The 20,507-nt window shown below is 37.5% G+C and overlaps 1 protein-coding gene across 1 annotated transcript; it reads right to left on the bottom strand.

Annotated features, from left to right (window-relative positions):
- Window positions 1-7,103: 7,103 nt before the first annotated feature.
- Window positions 7,104-9,911, bottom strand: LOC134759173 (cubilin-like). The gene is made up of 2 exons (XM_063709781.1): window positions 9,727-9,911; window positions 7,104-7,331 (listed from the first exon to the last, which is right to left on the bottom strand). Exons 1-2 carry the CDS (start codon window positions 9,860-9,862, stop codon window positions 7,129-7,131), a joined length of 339 nt encoding a protein of 112 aa, XP_063565851.1. The 5' UTR covers window positions 9,863-9,911; the 3' UTR covers window positions 7,104-7,128.
- Window positions 9,912-20,507: the final 10,596 nt, after the last annotated feature.

Here is a 20,507-nt window from a genome sequence, read left to right as displayed (position 1 = left end):
CCTAAAATACCCCAAATTAAATATAACATTTCTCCCTTAAATCTTAGTCTCCTAAGGCACCACCATCCAACAAATTACCTATAGAAAGTCACCCTCAATTCACGTCCTCATTAAAATATCATCAGAGTCCAAACACTGTATTCTAACGTATTCTACCTTCCAATGTAGACCAATGTAGAATACAGTCCAATGTATTCTACCTTCCGTCTCTCAGATTTCTGCTGTTCCCTTTATCTCTTTTCCCTCTGTGTTCGTTCACGGCTTTGACATTTCCCATTGATATTTCTATCATAAGCTTCTTCCTTCCCAGGTTGTAAGTTCTTTGCACCTTCCTCCACCATGCTACCTAAGTTATCCTTTTTTTTTTGAGACAGAGTCTCGCTTTGTCACCCAGGCTGGAGTGCAATGGCATGAACTTGGCTCACTGCAACTTCCACCTCCTGGGTTCAAGTGATTCTCCCGCCTCAGCCTCCCGAGTAGATGGGATTACAGGCCACACCACCCTGCCCAGCTAATTTTTGTATTTTTGTAGAGAAGGGGTTTCGCCATTTTGGCCAGGCTGGTCTTGAAATCCTGACCTCAGGTGATCTGCCCGCCTTGCCTCCCAAAGTGCTGGGATTACAGGCATGAACCACTGAGCCCGGCTGACAAAGTTGGCACAGGCAATGGGGCTTTCTTTTTTGACCTGGCCCTTGTCTGCATTTAGGCTCAACTTATACCATTTCTATAGGTGATAAAATGAGTCTCAGGCCTCTTTTGAATGTGATTGTGTAGAAAGACTTTGTCTTTCTATGCTGGAGAGGTACATTTGTTGAGTGATTTTTTACAACATTAAAATATGTCATACATAATTTTTAAAACCAAGCCTTTACATGGCATATTCTTCTAAGCTTCAGTGAAAAGCAACTATAGTCAGGTGGGGAAAAGATGAATAAAGCAGAAAGGTAATAGTCCTGAAAAATAGATTTACATGTCCAGAATTCTGACCCAATGTCTGCCGAAAAGATATCTTCCAGCCTCTTGCTATTTGAAATGAATCTGTCTTGAACACCAGGAGCATATTATTATTGCAGCTCCTCACGTTTGGTGGGCGCTTTGAACTACATAATTTGCCAAGAAGGGGATCGCTGGTATTGGCACCATCATAAATTGCCGGGAAGTCATGGGAGCAGGAGGTGGAAGGAACCACATCAAAATCTCTGAACCTATGAAATGTAGCTTGTTAATACTGATGTTTCCATTTGGACATCTATTAAATTGTACCTTTAGCGCTTGCAAAAAAACAAGGAAATAACTAACAGCAGAGCATTCAAGCCTCACTTGGTAGGAAATATTAGAAATCAGACAGTATTTTACTGATAAGTTCAAAAGTTTAGCCAAATTTGTTTTTAGTAATTACAGTATAACAAAAACTGTGATAGCAGCTGGGGATGTCAAGGTGAGTAAGATACAGTTTTAGACTTGAAGGAATTCACAGTCTAGGGCATATTAAAGTCCACCTGAGATCAAGTTTCAACAAGTTGAACTGATATTTATTATCCCAGCAACACTTCAGGTTTTTAGGTCTCATTAAAAATATGGTATTTACTCTTCCCTTGTTATTTTATGAGATGAAGTAGAACTTATGGAAAGCATGCTAATATAAAAGAGAGAAGAAATGCTGGTTTTAGAATCATAGCTCCATTCTCCTTCTCACAGTCTCATTTCCCTCTTTTAAAATGGAGTTTCTATTAAGGTCAGGTGAAGAACAAGAAATTCACATATAAGATCTCTGTGGTGGTCACTGACACTTCTGCACATGGTCCCAGCTCTCTCCCTCCCCAGCACCAGTAGGACTGCCCTAGGTACACACTTCGATGTTTGGCATGGCTGCTAGGAGTTGCTTTGACCACAGAAATGTAAGCAGAAGGGATACATATTACTCTATGGAAGAAGTTTTACAAATGGCTACTTGCTTTGCCACATTGCCTTCCCACTGCAGTGATGATCATGGAAGCAAATGTGAAAATGAAGCTTCCATCAGCCTGGGTTGTTGAATGACCACGATGAGCAGAGTTTCCATGCCAGGCCACACTGAACATGCTCATTTGAATGAGAAATAAACTTGTTGAGTTAAGCTGCTGTGCTGTGGGGTTGTTTGTTACCATGCATAACCTATCCTGACAGATGCATCCCTAACTTTTCTCTGTCTTATACAGTGTTTAATTTAGGCCTTATTCTTTGTCATTTTAAATAACTATTTCCAGAGTTCCTGAATAAGCAAGGCTTCCTACATGGTTTTACTTTAGAGTTTATTATAGCTTATTTTTTAAACTTGTTTAAATTATTTGTTATCCTGTCCTCATTTTTGTAGGTTCTTCTGCTTTTTCTTTTGTCTCTCTCTCTCTTTTTCTTTAGATGGAGTCTCACTCTGTTGCCCAGGCTGCAGTGTAGTGGCGCAATCTCAGCTCCCGGCAACCTCCGCCTCCCAGGTTCAAGCAATCCTCTTGCCTCAGCCTCCAAAGTAGCTGGGATTACAGGAGTGTACCACCATGCCTGGCTATTTTTTGTTTATTTTTATTTTTTTGGTAGATATGGGGTTTCTGCCATGTTGGCTAGGCTGGTCTTTAACTCCTGACCACAGGTGATCTGCCTGCCTCTGCCTCCCAAAGTGCTGGGATTACAGGCATGGGCCACCACGCCCAGCCTGCTTTTCCAATTTATTTTTGCCAGTAGCTCTAATAAATATTCCATAATATGGAATAATTTTGAAAATATATAATAAATTGTCCCTTGAGATGGCTAAATACTTATTGTAATGATACAACAATTGGTCAAAATATGCTTGGAAATATTATTTTTGCCAGTAGCTCTAATAAATATTCCATAATATGGAATAATTTTGAAAATATATAATAAGTTGTCCCTTGAGATGGCTACATACTTATTGTAATGATACTACAATTGGTCAAAATATGCTTGGAAATAATATCTGGACTACTTTTTTTATTATTATTATACTTTAAGTTCTAGGGTACATGTGCACAACGTGCAGGATTGTTACATATGTACACATGTGCCGTGTTGGTTTGCTGCACCCATTAACTCGTCATTTACATTAGGTATTTCTCCTAATGCTATCCCGCCCCCATACCCCCACTCCATGACAGGCCCCAGTGTGTGATGTTCCCCTTCCTGTGTCCAAGTGATCTCATTGTTCAATTCCCACCTATGAGTGCAAACATGCAGTGTTTGGTTTTCTGTCCTTAGGATAGTTTGCTCAGAATGATGGTTTCCAGCTTTATCCATGTCTCTACAAAGGACATGAACTCATCCTTTTTTATGGCTGTATAGTATTCCATGGTGTATATGTGCCACATTTTCTTAATCCAGTCTGTTATTGATGGACATTTGGTTGTTTCCAAGTCTTTGCTATTGCAAATAGTGCCACAATAAACATACGTGTGCATGTGTCTTTATAGTAGTATGATTTATAATCCTTTGGGTATATACCCAGTAATGGGATGGCTGGGTCAAATGGTATTTCTAGTTCTAGATCCCTGAGGAATCACCACACTGTCTTCCACAATGGTTGAACTAGTTTACAGTTCCACCAACAGTGTAAAAGTGTTCCTGTTTCTCCACATCCTCTCTAGCACCTGTTGTTTCCTGACTTTTTAATGATTGCCATTCTAACTGATGTGAGATAGCATCTCACTGTGGTTTTGATTTGCATTTCTCTGATGACCAGTGATGATGAGTATTTAGCCCTCTCAAGGGACAACATCAAAAAAGGCAGTACTCTTTTGGATATAGAAGTTTTCATATGTTAGTTAAAAATTAGTCATATTACTTTGTAGTATTCATCATTTTATAAATTTAACAAGATGGACAGTAACTTCCTAATTCATCCCCTCCATGTGGGGTCTTTTTGTAAACCATAGAATATTGTGTATTGGTAATGATTAAAATTCACTTGTGATGGACTATTTCTCAGATATGTTCTCTTCATATCATCTTCTGATTTAGTTTCATTCAATTATGTTTATTACTAAAGTGTGCTCCTTGAAACACTAGGTCCATAAGATCAAGCATAAGTTCTGTAATGAAATACCTTTAAGAAATGTAGCCTACTATATTCACTCTTGGATTTTCACAATGCATATAAACACACCAACAGCACACACAAAAAAGAAAATATATAATAAATTCTTCCTTTTAACAGCCTTGAGAAAAAAAATTGTTAATCTTTTTTCTAAAAGGTTTTGGTTGGTTGAAAGTTTTCAAACTGATGATGAGGAAGATGAAAAAAGTATTGATTTTCTTTTACCACATGTAACATTTAATGTTATTGTAAAAGATCAGGGAAGAACAATAGCTAGATAATTTCCAGCAACACCGCATTCATTTTAATTCTCAACAGAAAACATATGTATTTTCCACAATAAGAATCCACAAAGAAAGATAAAATCTTAGTTTCTAAGAGGACTTAAATCTGCTTTGGCTTTTTATTTTACATAATTTTCCCAGGAGAGCACAGAAGAGATCTGAAAAAGCCCACTGACAGAAAAACTTGTGTAGCCAGAATCTTTGAGAGCCTTTTATCAATGTCTGCATCTTCTACCACACCTAGAATCTTAACTGTTTCATAGAATGTAGACCCTCAGTTCACAATAAATAATTCTCTAAACCTGCAGACGTAGGCTGGGTGTGGTGGCTCACACTTGTAATCCCAGCACTTTGGGAGGCCAAGGCAGATGGATCACTTGAGGTCAGGCATTCAAGACCAGCCTGGCCAACATGGCAAAATCCCATCTCTACCAAATATAGATATACAAAAAAAATCAGCCAGGCTGGTGGCACACACCTGTAGTCCCAGCTATTCAGGAGGCTAAGGTGGAAGAATCGCTTGAACCCGAGAGGCAGAGGTTGCAGTAAGCCAAGATCATGCCACTGCACTCTAGCCTGGGTGACAGAGTGAGACCTTGTCTCGAAAAAATAAATAAATAAATAAGTAAAATAAAATAAAATAAACATGCAGACATAAATTTGATTATGGTGAGCTCTAGGATCCAGGCTGAAAACTGAAAAAATATACCTAGATTAGAGAGAGATATATATATACACACACACACACACACACACACACATATATACACACACATATATATACATATACATACACACACACATATATACATATATATATACACACACACACATATATATATAGAGAGAGAGAGAGACAGAAGGAGAGAGAGAGAGAATATATAACATAACTCTATGAGTTGGTGTGTATACCATGGTTGGAATGTTTGTGTTCCCCTAAATTCATATGTTCCATGAGCCAATGATATTAGGAGGTGAGGCCTTTGGGAGGTGATTAGGTCATGGGGGAGGAGCCCTCACAAATGGGATTAGAACTTTACAAAAGAGGCCTGAGAGAGACCCCTTATCCCTTCCATCTCACGAAGACACAGCAAGAAGGTGCCTTCTATGAGCCAGAAAACAGGAGCTCACCAGGCACTGAATCTGCCTTGACCTTGGACTTTTGCAGCCTTTTGTTGTTTATAAGCCACCCAGTTTATGGAATTTTGTTAAAGCAACCTGAACAGAACAAGGCAATAATCCTACACATACAAGAAACAGATAGTCACAGCAGCAAACAGCTCCCCCTTACGCTTCCACGCCTGGGCAGGCATACTTCATAAGCCTCCTGCTCCTGGCCATCTGACAGTTTTTGTTCTTTTGTCCCCAGGACCTAAAGGACACTCTGTTTTCCTACAAATAGTCTAGGTGGGGGCTGCAGTTTTCTTTGAGGTCCAGCCTATAGAGAACACTTACTGCCTGATACAGGAACCAAATCAGGCTTGATGAGAGATGTCTTTCAGTTTGAGAGCCAACTGATACATGAGGTTTCTGGAAGTAAACTGCAGGGAGTACAGAATATTTAGGGCAGAAAATGATAACAGACAAATAGAGGGGAGGTAGGTAGGTGTGGTCTTAGCCCATCAGGCTTCTATATGGAAAGTCCTATATGGCCATGAACTATATTACCTTTCAGAGTTTCCCACCACATGCCATATATCACTGAAATAGGCTGTCAGGTGAAAGCAGTCTTGAACTTTATCATTCTGGAAAACGGGAGGTTGCATTGCCCTCATCAGTCTTGTTGGGAGTAGGTAAGACTGGGGAGAAAATTGACCAATGACACAAGCCATCTCTTACAGCATCAGTTTAGAGGTGGTCTGATACAGGAATAAAAATAGATGTCTTAAGTAGTTAGAAAATGTATCCTTTAAGGCCTGGCATGGTGGCTCATGCTTATAATCCCAGCACTTTGGGAGGCTGAGGCGGGCGGATAACTTGAGGTCAGGAGTTCGAGACCAGCCTGACCAACATGTCAAAACCCTGTCACTACTAAAAATACAAAAATGAGCCAAGCGTGGTGGCGCCTGCCTGTAATCTCAGCTACTCTGGAGGCTGAGGCAGGAGAATCTCTTGAACCCGGGAGGCAGAGGTTGCAGTGAACCGAGATTGCACCACTGCACTCCAGCCTGGGCCACAAAGTAAGACTTTGTCTCAAAAAAAATAAAAAAGAAGAAAATGTATCCTTTGAGAGACAGTTTTGGGAAACACTGAGGACGTGGTGTTTGGAGGAAGCCTGGCATGAATACGGATTTTGACTCTTTATGTGTGTGTTACTTTCGGAAAGCAACCGGACCCTTCTGAGCCTCAGTTTCCTCATCAGTGAAATGGGAATAATCTATACAATTCCCAATCTATAATCTATATATACCTCATATGACTGTTTTAAGAATAAAATGAGACAATTATTGCAAGTGTGAATCAAAATTCTTTGTGTATGATAAATACCCAACAAATGGCAACTGCTTTCTCTTGCCCTTCCTCTCTCCTTTGATTTCAAGATGGGTTTGTACATTGACAATCCATTTTATGACGCTCCTTCACAAGTGTTGGGAAACTACAACGACTGTTTTAACTGGCGAGTGCTGTTTTTCACCCTTAGTTACTACCAGCTTGTGTGGAGAGGGGGAGTGTCATTTCCCAGGTTGAACTATCGTCTAGGAACCTCACTTCTCTGTGTAGATTTCCGTCCAGATTGCCGATGGGAATCCGTGCTCTCCATCAATAAAGGAACAGCTCTTCTGTAAATAATGCTGAGAGGATTTTCTTAAGAAAGCCAATTTGTCTTACGTACTTGAGCTTGATAACTTTGTCGTCACTAACGGTGATGGTATACAGACAGTGCATATTGTTTGGGTAGTCTGAGTACGAATAGGCAGGACTCTTGATGATTCCAGAAAAGAAATTGAACACACCACCACAGGCTGCAACAGAAGACAAGGGAATATGAAGAGAATAATGATTAGTCCCAGCATGGAAAAATGATTTTGAGAGATTCTATACTCATGCATTTTTCCCTAAGAGAGATAATAATTATTTTTCTTAAAGTGACTTATATCTCCCTTCATTGTGTTTATAAATAATTCTGATTTTTTTCCTCTAGGAGGGAAAATAAAAGACAGAAAGAGGGTAGAAACAGGGAAGAATATTTAAAGGCACATCTTGGAAAGGAATCAGTCTGAGTCAAATTAATAGCCAGAGTGAAAATGACAAGAAGGAACATTTCACCTGCTGGAGTGTCACCATCCCTTCCCTGTATTTCATTGACAGGTTGAGAGAGGGATGACAGCAGTAACGAAGTATGGAAAAGGCGCCAGAATGCTGTTCTGGGCATAAGATCTAGGAAAGGCTGTGATCTGAAAATCTGAAATAATAGAGATCCAAGTCTTTTCTGTCAGGGATACAATATTATATGGTAAAGTACTGGAAATCATTTTTGGAACTTTCTAGTATAGTTTCTTCTGTGGGCTGAAATGCATAGCTCTTCAGCCCTGTGGATTTGCAGTCAGTTGTGAGACTGGTAAGGACTAAACTTGCCCCAATTTGTATTAATATCACTGATCTTTAATCCTCAACAAGCAGGAGGAGGCCAGGCCCATTCCCCTCCAGGATTCCAGCAATTAACAGCTCAGAGCCTTGAGCTAGACCCATTAGTCAATAAAACAACAGACATAAAAATGTAATAAGGCCCTCTTATCAATAATGTAAAATTACTATTTTTGCTTGGGTTTACATATGAGGATCAGATTGTGCCACCTGATGATCACTCTTACTGCAGTGGAAAGACCTATCTATGTATATTTATTTTATGATTCTAAAATTATAATGGAGTTAATGCATCTTGAAGTATTTCTATGGCTTATACACTATCAATGGACACGTTCCACTTTACATTCTCAGAAATGAGGAACAAATTGTGGCTGCCATGTAAGGCTCTTTAATTCTTTACTGTTTTTGCCTCAGCTGAGCCCACCTTGCAAGGAGCACTCTTCTCTATGTGCCTGTAAGTACTTGTGTGTTCAAACCCCTGGGTCCATTTGTAAGTGAATTACATGTCAGATATGGGTAGCGATCACTCCTTTTCCCTTTATACACAATTATGTGGTCTCTGGAAGTTTCTCAAGACCTAAATAACTCTCATCTTTGTACAATGTCAAGATTTGAAGTCTTAACATCAATGACACTCTTTAAGTGGGACTCTTATACTAGAACATATTGAATCTTGACTACTTCCTCGTAGGAAAATGAGGATTTAAAGAGAAGAAGAATATAAAGCAGGAGTTTACCTCTCCAAAGCAGCAGTTGTGCCAAAATAATAGAACAAATCAATCCTTCTCTTTATTCAACAAGACGATGGGAGAGGAAATGTTAATTGTGTGGTTCAATTCTGCTTGAGCCAACAGAACTACACAGTCATATGTAATCATACTTCACAAACTACGGGAGTCAGGATGCAGATAGCAGCTAATGTGGACAAATTATGGAGGCCCTTTTCAGAAGTAAATACGTGTTTTTAGTCTTCTCTGCGGATGGGAACAGTAATTTATTCAAAGGGAAACTATTTAGCTTTCCACCTTTAGCAATGGGTTTGGTGGAGCAAAGATGAAACAGACCCAAGAAAGATGTGTGTGCCAGTTTGACTGCAGCTGAGATGTCCATTGATAGTGTATAAATATTGTCAGCAAACTAACCAAGCAGGAGGGGAAAAGACTATTCAAGACTGGGAAATGCAACCTTAGAATTTTCTGGGTAGCAACAAATGCCTCTGTCCAGTCTGTTGCTCCTCTTTTCACTTTGCCTTTGATACAGAGAAGTTGTAAATTATAGCATAGCTGAACAGATCAGTCTTTTCCATTAGGGCTTGTGCTTTTTGCATAGTGTTTTAAAAAAGTCCTATCAGATTGTAAAGCCATTCTTTTATATTTCTTCTAAATTCTAAATTTATAAAATATTAATTTTTATATTAGCAAAATGACTTGGGGAAATAAAACAGGCATCTGGATAATTTGGACTAACAGGCAGCTTTGTGTAAGGTATGAAAAACAAAAAAATAGCAGTAGTGTTTATTTAACTTAAATTACAAAATGAATGTCAATTCTTTATTTGATTTTCAGAGTAGTTCTAGCCAAAGTTCATGAAAAAGATCCTTTTCTTTTTAAGAATAAATGTGTATTTTTTTATCATGAACCTCACTGACAATTTTTTCCCTTAAATTCTCTGAATCTTCAAATTGGTGCTGTATGAATCACAGTGAAAACTCCTTGCATAAATTACTCAGAAAAGAAGAAAATTCCAAACTCTGTCATTATGGCTACTCACAGGTTATCCTATAGGAAAACTTGAATCCGAAGTCTGTGATTTGCTCGTTAGAGTAGAAGTTAAGCAGTACTGGCCTGATGATGGTGAGGGGAGCTGGCATCTCATTCCCACACACAGTAGCAGATGGGGTGGACATGACGCTGTAACCCCTGATAATGTGCACATAATCGTTGACACAGCTTCCCGTCACAGAGGAACAAGCTGGACAAGGCATGGAACAACCGCATTATGACTAGAACCAACACAAGCAATTAATGCCATAAATGTAAAAACAAAAATGTTATGATGATTCATGCAATTGCTATAAAAATTAAAATGAGAAACAACAGATATTTAATTTAGTTTCCTGTTGATAAGATGTTTAACTACAAAACAAGAACAGGTATAAGAAAACAGGTAGAACTTCGCAACAGATACATTCCACTTTGAAACAATTCAGAATTTCCTTTCTTTATATAATGGTTCCTTTAATTCAGTGACTGTAAACTGGGGACAGTTTGGCCTCCCCGAGAACACCTGGCACTATCTGAAGGCATTTTTGCTGTCACACTGTAGAGTGGAGTAGAGACCAGGGATGCTGCTGAAGATGCTGCCATACACAGGACAACCCCCACACTCCGGACCCTCTGAGACCCCCAAAAAGCTACCTAGTCCAACATGTCAATAGTCCTGCTACTGAGAAAACTTGCTCCAAGCTTATGTCCAGATAAGGGACTCCTATCATGGAGATATCATCAGAAATTCCTTAATGTTTATTGAACAACCGTTTTAGATGTTCACACAAACACTATTAGCATAAGAGTTTAAGGACTATAAAATATATATTATTGTTTTGTTTTCTAATTATAATGCGAATATATGCTCCAGCCTACCATCCCCCAAAGAAAAATAAAAAACAAAATAAAGCAGAAATTAAAAAGATGTTTACTACTACAACATATCTAGTGATTTTTATAGGTGAACAAATACTGTTAAAATATTAACTGGGACCATACCTAAGTTGTATTAATACAAAATGACCCCCATATTGTAACCTAATTTGTATTAATATGAAATGACATCCATCATGTATTTATACGTGATTAAACATTTTCTAAAACATTATATTAGGGCCAGGTGTGGTGGCTCACTCCTGTAATCCCAGCATTTTGGGAGGCCGAGGCAGGCAGATCATCTGAAGTCAGGGGTTTGAGACCAGCCTGGGCAACATGGCAAAACCCCGTCTCTACTAAAAATACAAAAATTAGTCGGGTGTGGTGGTGCATGCCTGTAGTCCCAGCTACTCAGGAGGCTGAGGCAGGAGAATCACTTGAACCTGCGAGGTGGAGGTTGCAGTGAGCTGAGATTGCACCACCAGACTCCAGCCTGGGCAACAGAGCAAGACTCCATCTTAAATAAAATAAAATAAAACATTATATCATTATGAAAGGAATGGAAAAAACCATAATTACTTTTGTACCAATCTAATATATTAATGCCCGTATCAAATTCCAAAATATAGATGTGCCATCCCATGTTCCATCAATCCCCTATTGCTTGAAATTCTATATTCTCCACATTTCTGGCCAACAGAGCGAGACTGTCTCAAATATATATATATAACGTTCCTGTACATAAATATTTGAGGAAGTTTTTCATTATTTCATCAGAATAAGTTTTTAGAAGTTAGATACCTACACTAAGGTAAGATTTTTTTTCAGGTTGTTGAATGATCCCCCGATCAGTGTTGCCAACTAACTCTCCTCCACTGCCTTTTAGACATTTGACATTCTTGCCAATTCTACATTTTCATTGCCCATAGAAACATGTTGTGCCCGTTAACAATCACTCCAGTCTCATCCTTCCCATATATGGCTCTCCCAGCCCTAGACAATTACTAAACTACTTTCTGTCTCTATGAGTTTGTCTATTCTGGACATTTCACATGAATAAAATCATGTAATATATGACCTTTTGTGTCTGGCTTATTTAACTTAACGTAATGTTTTTGAGGTCCATCCATGTTGTAACATGTGTCAGTACATCATTCCTTTTTATGGCTGAATAGTATTGCTTTTTATAACGATGCCACATTTTGTTTATTCATCAGTTGACAGATATTTGGTTTGTTTCCACCTTTTGGTTATTATGGATAATGCTGCTATGAATATTCATGTATGAGTTTTTGTTTAGGCACATGCTTTCAACTCTTTTGGGTATATAACTGGGAATGAAATTATTGGCCCCCAAATTGGGTATGTATTTAATTTTATAAGAAACTGCCAATTGATACCTCAAGGTGGTTATATCAGATACATTCTCACCAGGAATATGTGGGACTTCCAGTGCTCTGCAGGGATGCCAACATTTCACACTGTCAGTCTTTTTAATTAGCCATTCTGGTGCGTGTGAAACAGTACTTCATTGTGATATTTAATTTTAATTGCCCTGATGATTAATGATGTGAAATATTTTTCCCATTTTCATTTACAAACCACAAGAACAAAACACTTTTATTTCATGGAGATGCTAACTTGAACACATATCTAATGATCCACATCACCTCAACACACAAAATTTACCTACTTACAAACTCCCCATTGGGAATGACCAAAACTACATTGTTTTATATAAGCACATACTATGGCAGAGTGGACTCTCAAATCAGACATCCTGTTAGCTGTTTGCTGTTAGAATACTCTCCCTAAAAGAGCATGCTGACAAAATCATTATGCACATCTACGTTATAATTTCAAGTGCCTTGGCCATAGACCTTGGTTCAAAGATGGACGTGTGACCTAACCTAATCCAATAAAGGTGAATTTCAACACCCTTGTTTGACATTTGGAAATTGGAATAGAGGCAGTAGTATGCTAGTAAATATAACAACCAACTCTCCGAGCGATTTGCGGCATTTGCCAATTTCCATCATATAAATACTCCCACAATAGCCAATTTCAAGCTATTAACAACAAGTCATTAAATGCAGAATAGGAATAGAGGAGCAAAATTGACTCTTGTAAGATGATGCAACCCATCTCTATCATACCAAGGGATAGAAGCCATCTCTCTTTCTAATGTGGGTGAGGAGTACCCACTGTGAGAGAAGCAACCCTACAGCAATGAGAGGAGCCAGTCTTAGGGTGAGGCTCACACTGGAGTAGCACAAAGTAAAAATAGAAACAGTTGCATATTTGATGGCATAATTAAAATGCTGAATTAAGAGATTTGAGGCACACCCAACTTTGAAACCTTCCAGAATTAAAAACCAATGAATTGCTCCTTTGTGTTTATACCAGGTTGAATTAAGTTTTGTGTTAATTGTGCCATAAAACCTTCTAATGGACATGGTAGATATTTTTATAATTAGATTCACTGTTGCTATTGTTTATACAACCGCACCATCCTGACCACGGTTGATAGGTTGATTGATAACTCCAGTCAATCAATGGCAAGGCATGGCATCAGACCCAATCCAGGCCAATCAGATGTGTTCAAACTGCAACTGAATAAGAGTCAATGATAGGAGCCAAAGACACTAAACTTGAAAAATGTCTGCAGCCATGTTTCCTGACACATTAAGGAACTCAGGCTGCCATAAAGGAAAAAGAAGTTGTTGTGTAGAAAGCAGCAAAAAGTGGGGAAGAGAGAGCATGCTGACAGATTCTTGTCCCTGGTTTCCTTTTTTCTAGAAGCCGTTTCTTTGATGAGATGAAATCACCCAGTATCTTTCTTATAAACCCTACTTTGTATCTAAGCTAACTTGAAGACAATTTGCCACTGAAAGAATCTTGACAATACTTTTAAAAAAAATATCTGTACATTAAATAGTTACCAGCCCTTCTTACATCATTTTAAGAACACATTCACCTCCTTAGCTAAGTTTCTATTCAACCTGCAGAAATCTTGAGGTATCAATGCAAGATGTACATTTTTAAATTAACCTCAAAGAATGCCCTTATTTTGAAAACCCCGGAATAGAAATATTTCTAATTGGGCATAAATCTACAAGTTGAAAGTGTGAAAGACTGAACTTCAATGACCTTTTCATGTAATTAGAAGCAATACAATGTTGGAAAAAGAGGCCAAAAAGAAATAAATTAAACTCAGATTCATGGTTTGAATATTGCCAAATTATGTACCTTAGTTACAACCTCGGTATTTGTCTTTAAGACATCAAAATCTCCACTAGAATTTTTAAAATTCAAAGTAAATGAGTTTTATAATAAAAAAATTGTGCATTAGTTATAGAAATATCTTTATTTAGCAACAATATATCAAGTTATAAAACCAAAATCACAGAATGTAGGAAAAAATTGCTGATACTGGATTGAAATCTTGGTCCCACGTTTAATCAACTAGGCTGCTATGCATGTGTTCTTTAAGTATTTAAGAGTTAGTTGTTAAGTTGTTGGGCTAATGATACAGACGATGACAGTGGCAGTTGTCTTAGAAAACTGTGAAAAGGCTGTGAAACATAATGTAAAGTGTGACTTATACTTGATTATGTTGTCAAATAGTTGATTAAAGGAACTAGTTGAAATACAGAAAGTTCATTCATGAAATGGCAGTGGTGTGAACATAATCAAAACTCATTAATGATTTATAAAATGTCTATACTGAACAATAGGAAAGTTTGCTGGGGAAATGCAGAGGAAGTTGAGAGGGGATTTTAGATTTTTTTGTAGATGGCAATAGAATAATATCAACTAACTAAACCAATCATGTAAGATAGTCTGCTCCTTCTCAAAGCCTGATTCAGTGAAACGTAAATGTTATAATATCTGGCAACTTATTTCATGGATTAAAACATTCTTGTATCCTTTCTAGTAGTCATTTCTTTAAGGTAGGATGTTATGCCCTTTCAAATTTTGTTCATAAGAAATCAAACATGTACATAATATCAGAAGTTTGTAAAATTACCTAAAGTCTAAGAAAATATAAAAAATTAACATGAACAAAGCCATATGCAAGAAAATGAGATATAAGTGTGTCACTAGGCATTAAGTAATTTATACACATATATCATATTCTAAAGTTCTATATATCCCATCACTGCATTAGATAAAAAATATCAGCCTGATTCTTCAGTGAGAAGACACTTGGTGACAGACTAAAGGCATCATAAAATAATTATATTGAACACTTTCTCATCATTATTGGAAGAGACAATTGCATGTATAATCAAAATACACACAAAATTCTCATAGTTGGGGTGATTGTCTTCTAGGGAAAGAAGGAATCTTAGTTGAGGTTTGGAAAAAGTTCTTCAAGGAGCAAGATGGATATCAAAGTTGAGTTTATGAGCAAGAGGTGGCATTTGATCAGACATATGCGAACTTGTGAGGAAGGGAAGCACCCTGAAATTGAACAATACTTTCTCCATGGACTATAGTCCACACCATGGGACCGGGAGCTCCAGTAATTCTTAACTCTATCTTCAACAAGTGATTTTGATAGACATTTACTACTGAAATCTGAGCTGTAAAATGATTCCCTATAATTTGTTTTTATGACTGTTTTCCATCCTTCTTAAAAACTTTAAAACATATTCATTGTTTGAAATGGGTAAGGCTCTATGCCATGTAGTGAAATTTCATTTTTATTCTATTTTTTTTCTGGGCTTTATTACTGTGCAATGCCTAATTCCAAACTTCATCATAGTTCTAAGAAATATGACAGAACTGAAGGAAAACTAAGAATGAGTAATTCCGCAAATAGAATAAACTTGTGGGATTTTAATCCTGGCTACTCAGGAGGCTGAGCCAAGAGGATCATTTGAACCTGGGAAGGGGAAGTTGCAGTGAGCCAAGATTGCACCACTGCACTGCAGCCTGGGCAACAGAGTAAGCCTCTGTCTCAAAAAAGAAAAGAAAAGAAAAGAAAAGATAAGAAAAGAAAAGAAAAGAAAAGAAAAAAAGAAAGAAAGAAAAGAAAGAAAGAAAGAAAGAAAGAAAGAAAGAAAGAAAGAAAGAAAGAAAGAAAGAAAGAAATGGGTTCTAGGGAGAGGCACATGAATTACAGAGCAGCAGTGACAGATCTGTCATCTGTCTGGTTAACTTTAACCTAAGTAGCTGGGAGATGGCTATCCTCAATGGAGGCATGATTCAGAGGATGGGGAAGCACATACTTGTATACAACTAAGTTCCATTGCACACGAAGGCCAAACAAATTAAGGCAAATTGGAGTGTAACACAGTCAAACAAACGATTTCACAGAAACTACACCATCCACTCTAGCGCTCTGCCAATTTCAATAAAATATCAATAGGAAACATTTCAAAAGGACCATTGCCCACTTTTTCCTAAAATAATGTGGAATGCAACCACGTTCTGAATTCTTTACAAACAACTGAGAAAGCAAAGAGAAGAAACAGTTGAGCAATACCAATTTTTAAAAAAATTAAATAGGAGGAAATGAAGAGAACTGAAAAAAAAAACTCATTTATTGTGCTTCTTGATGGGGAAAAAGTTAAAAAGAAAAATCTAAAACTAATTTTGTTTTTACTTTTTTCTTTAAGCTTTCTATTAGTTACAACCCATAAACTGGGACTTGCAAGTTAATTAAAGAGAATTTAGGCAAATATTAGGTGTGAATCTGGGCCCACTCCTTTTGGGGCTTTGAAGCCATCTCTAGAGGACAATGAGCAAAGGCACTTGTCCCTTTGGTGCTTACACCTCATATGCTAAGTGCTGCTCCGCCCTCCAATGCTTGTCAAGAATTACTGGATCTGAGAAAAACTTAGTTTACAGTTTACTGCATGTAGAATTTTTAAATTGAGAAATTCTAAATTCCTCATTATCACCAAGGCAAATTAATGTTACTATCCAATTTTAATGAAAGAATAATCAAGGTTTAGAAGGCACTGGCTTGCTTCAGCTTGCCTCATGAAGTGCTTTATCTATGAAGTAAGAAAACTGGATCTATAATTTTTTTTAGCAGATTGAGGGCATCTAGTTGGCCACATAAGTAATGAGAACACAAAAATATATTTTTGGAATGTTCAATATTTGGGAAAATAAAATAAGCATTTATTTAATAATACTGAATTCCAAAATAAGGACAAACATCAACAGTCTGTAGTTCATGGAATGTCTAGTATTGGAAATGTAAAAATAATGAGAAAGTTAGAGAAATTTAGACCAACATTAAATTTGGAGAAACTTACTTTGTGGTAAGTGGAAAGTAGGTCACTGAGCCTTTGTAACCTAAGAGTAGCGTGTGGTTCAACAATCTGTATTTTTCCCTTCATAGTAAAACCTTCCCTAAGCAGTTGTCAATGTTTAGCAGATGCAATGTAGGGACAAATGTGTTTCCTCACAGTATTTTGTAGCCTGGGATAGTACATCTTTTCCTTGCCAATTCCACCTTTTGTGCTAATGATCCACCAAGACGACAGATCTAGAACCTTCATCACCACCTAAGTCAACACTGGCTCTGCTGGGATCCTGGGCTCAGAAATGCCTAGTCATTTGAACAGAGTCTCTCAGAAACAATTCCAAGTGCCTATAGCAGCTAGAAAGGCCAAGGTTCCTCAATAAAGCTATGATCTTCCCTGAGAGCAATTCTCAGTTTCATCACAATATATTGCAAATGAATCCCTCAGGCTCATTTTAGAAGGGCTGGGGAAGGGTTACTTTTACTGTAGCTAGCGAATCTCTAGCTTGGTGATGGTATTCAATAAGTGTCAGCATTGATATGATTAAGGATAAGAATCTAATTATAAAATAAATTTTATTAATGTCGCCCTTTTGGGGAATCATCATAATTCAATGAATCTATAGCCAGAAATTACTCACGCAGCAGTTTGAAATTGCTGAACACTTAAACACTGGAAATGTCACAAGGCTTTATCATAAGGATATCATCTTAGAAAATAATCAGTCTTCAACTGGGTGACGATTGGCAAATCCATTAATGGAAGCAGAAATCACTTAATCTAACATTATCTGACTTTCAGAACTACTATTATACATATATACATACACATATATTACAGAGAGGGAAACACACACACAAATATATATAGCGAAGTGCTATATATATAAGTAATTATCAGAAATAACAGTGAAGTAATTTGCACAAAGTCACATGAATAGCAGTTAAGTGGCTGGCCTGGCATTAAGATCCATCCTAAATGCTGTGCTCACTTCCCCTCTACTACACTGAGATATTCCAAGGTTGTTCCCCTTTATCTCACTTGGTCAACTGAGCTCAGGGAGCTGTCTGAGGTCAGTATAGAGTCCCTTATAATAATACATATACCACTGGTATCAGCAGTGCTTTTTTTTTTTTTTTTTGAGACAGAGTCTCGCTCTGTCGCCTAGGCTGGAGTGCAGTGGCACAATCTCGGCTCATTGCAAGCTTTGCCTCCTGGGTCCACACCATTCTCCCACCTCAGCCTCTGGAGTAGCTGGGACTACAGGCACCTGCCACCATGCCGGGCTAATTTTTTGTATTTTTAGTAGAGACGGGGTTTCACTGTGTTAGCCAGGATGGTCTTGTTCTCCTGACCTCGTGATCCGCCCACCTTGGCCCCCCAAAGCGCTGGGATTACAGGCATGAGCCACCGTGCCCGGCCTAGAATCTCCTTTCTTAGTCTGAATGATATGGTCTTGTGAGGTGCACATGTTTATTTAACTTCATGAGTACAAACACAAAATCCAAGCCACAGGTTTTCCCCCCTGCTATTAAAATAATTATCCTCAAATATAAAAATAATATAAAAGCTATAAAGAAGAAAATAAGCATCTCCTATAAATCTGTCACACAGTGGTGACAATTCTTAAAGTACTGGTTAATAGCCTCATAGATTTTATTCACACACATCTTATTTTAAAAAGAAAATTGGATCATCTTATACTAACTATTTTACCCACCCTCAAGCCTTCAAGTACCATGGGCATGTTTTTATGGTACTGGGATTTTGTGCTAGTAAATGCTGAAAATATGATGTTTTACTTTATATTCCATTTTTAGAGTGGCATACATTGATTTATACTTAGCATTATTTTAAGCAAACACATATGCCAAAAACTACAACTGCAGAGATGCGGGAAAAGATGGTGAAGTCATAGGAAAAAGGATTAAGTGAGAAAGGCTTTGTTAAATTTATCCATTTATGAGTTCTGACATGTCATTTTTATTTTTATAAACCATACATTTCCCAAATGTTGAATACTATAAAACATTTTGCAAAGTGTAACTTTTCACTGCCATCAGAGACTAACCCAAGAGTAAGAAATTTCGAATATACGAAGGTAGCTTGACAAATTTGCGGATAAATTGTGGTTTAGAAATAGAAAACTGATTTGTAAAAATGATTAATATGATTATGAGTGGTTGAAAATACCCATCTATTTGAAGGGATTTCCTTTCCACAGTGTCATAGCATCCATTAAACATCAAGTTGTATCTATTGTCAGTCAAAGCCCAGCTCAAATCAGCATCTCCACTGTTCCCTCTGCCAACAGGCCATTCTCTAGAGCAGGAGAATGAACACAGAGGGGTGCTTGTGGCCAGGAACTCAGGCACTAGGGAGTCAGGACTCAGAAGATGAAGATGACCGAGAGAAGCAGATGAAAGAACACCTCATGGTAATATTTAATAAAAGCAGGGCACATATATTAATTGTATTAATTCACTCACTCATTCAATAATTGTTGAACACCTATGTTGACTCAACAAGACAGTTTCTCTCACTGGTTTGGTTAATAGTGAGTGCATGAATGTGGGTGTGTGTATGCACATGTATGTGTATAAGCTTTAAACACAAGTGAATAAATTAAAAACTATGTTAACATGAAACCTTTCAGACTTATTTTCTTTAAGCAATTTATGCAATGCTTGTGTTCTTAAAGTTCTTTCACTATTCTTTTACTTCTGGATGGAATGCATAGAATACTTATGTTCTTTAAAAATTGGATGAAATTTTAATCATGTTTACATTAAATCTACTCTGTAACATGTTTTCAATATTTTCTTTAAATGGTGATTTTTAGACTTCTGCCTCTACTTACTCCTCATTAATTTCTGAAGAATCAAGTAGAGTTCACTTAAGAATAAACTTATCTTCCATGGCTGTTATCAAAACACAAGAGATAAGTTTTGGCAAGCATGTGGAGAAAAGGAAACTCTTCCTTGTACACTCTTGATGGGAACATAAATTAGTACAGCCATTATGGAAAAATGCATGGCAGTTTCCCAAAACATTGATCCAGAAATTTCACTTCTGGGCACAGATCCAAAGAAAATCAAATCAGTGTGTCAAAGGATATCTGTACTCTCATGTTCATTGCAGCATGATTCATAATGGCCAAGACATGGAATCAACCTGAGTGTCAATCAGTGAATGAAAGGATAAAGAAAATGTGGAAGACATACACATACACAATGGAATACTCTTTGGCCTTAACAAAGAGTTAAGGCCTTAAACAAGAATGAAATCTTGTCATTTGCGACAACATGGATGAACCTGAAGGACATTATGCTAAGTGAAATAACCCACACACAGAAAGACAAATACTGCATGATCTCACTAGCATGTGGAATCTAAAAATGTCGAACTCATAGAAGCAGAGAATAGAATGGTGGTTACCAGAGGCTGGTGTGGTATGTGGTAGTGGAGATTTAGGATACGCTGGTCAAAGAATACAAAATTTCAGCTAGAAGGAATAAGTTCAGGAGATCTACTGTACAACATGGTGCCTATAGCTGATACAAGGTTGAATACCTGAAATACTTGAATACTTGTCGAATACGTAAAAATCGGTAAGACAGATTTTAAATGCTCTCACCACAAA

This window comes from Gorilla gorilla, chromosome 8 (genome assembly GCF_029281585.2).
Source record: "Gorilla gorilla gorilla isolate KB3781 chromosome 8, NHGRI_mGorGor1-v2.1_pri, whole genome shotgun sequence".
In the NCBI taxonomy this organism is placed as follows: Eukaryota; Metazoa; Chordata; class Mammalia; order Primates; family Hominidae; genus Gorilla; species Gorilla gorilla.
This window is presented reverse-complemented; position numbering and strand designations above follow the sequence as displayed.

Coding starts and splice junctions, on each gene's coding strand:
- LOC134759173 (XM_063709781.1), bottom strand. CDS start 9,862: ATGTCCACCCCATCTGCTACTGTGTGTGGGAATGAGATGCCAGCTCCC. Junction 7,332..9,726: donor GTTTTCCTATAGGATAACCT/GTGAGTAGCCAT, acceptor CTTCTGTTGCAG/CCTGTGGTGGTGTGTTCAAT.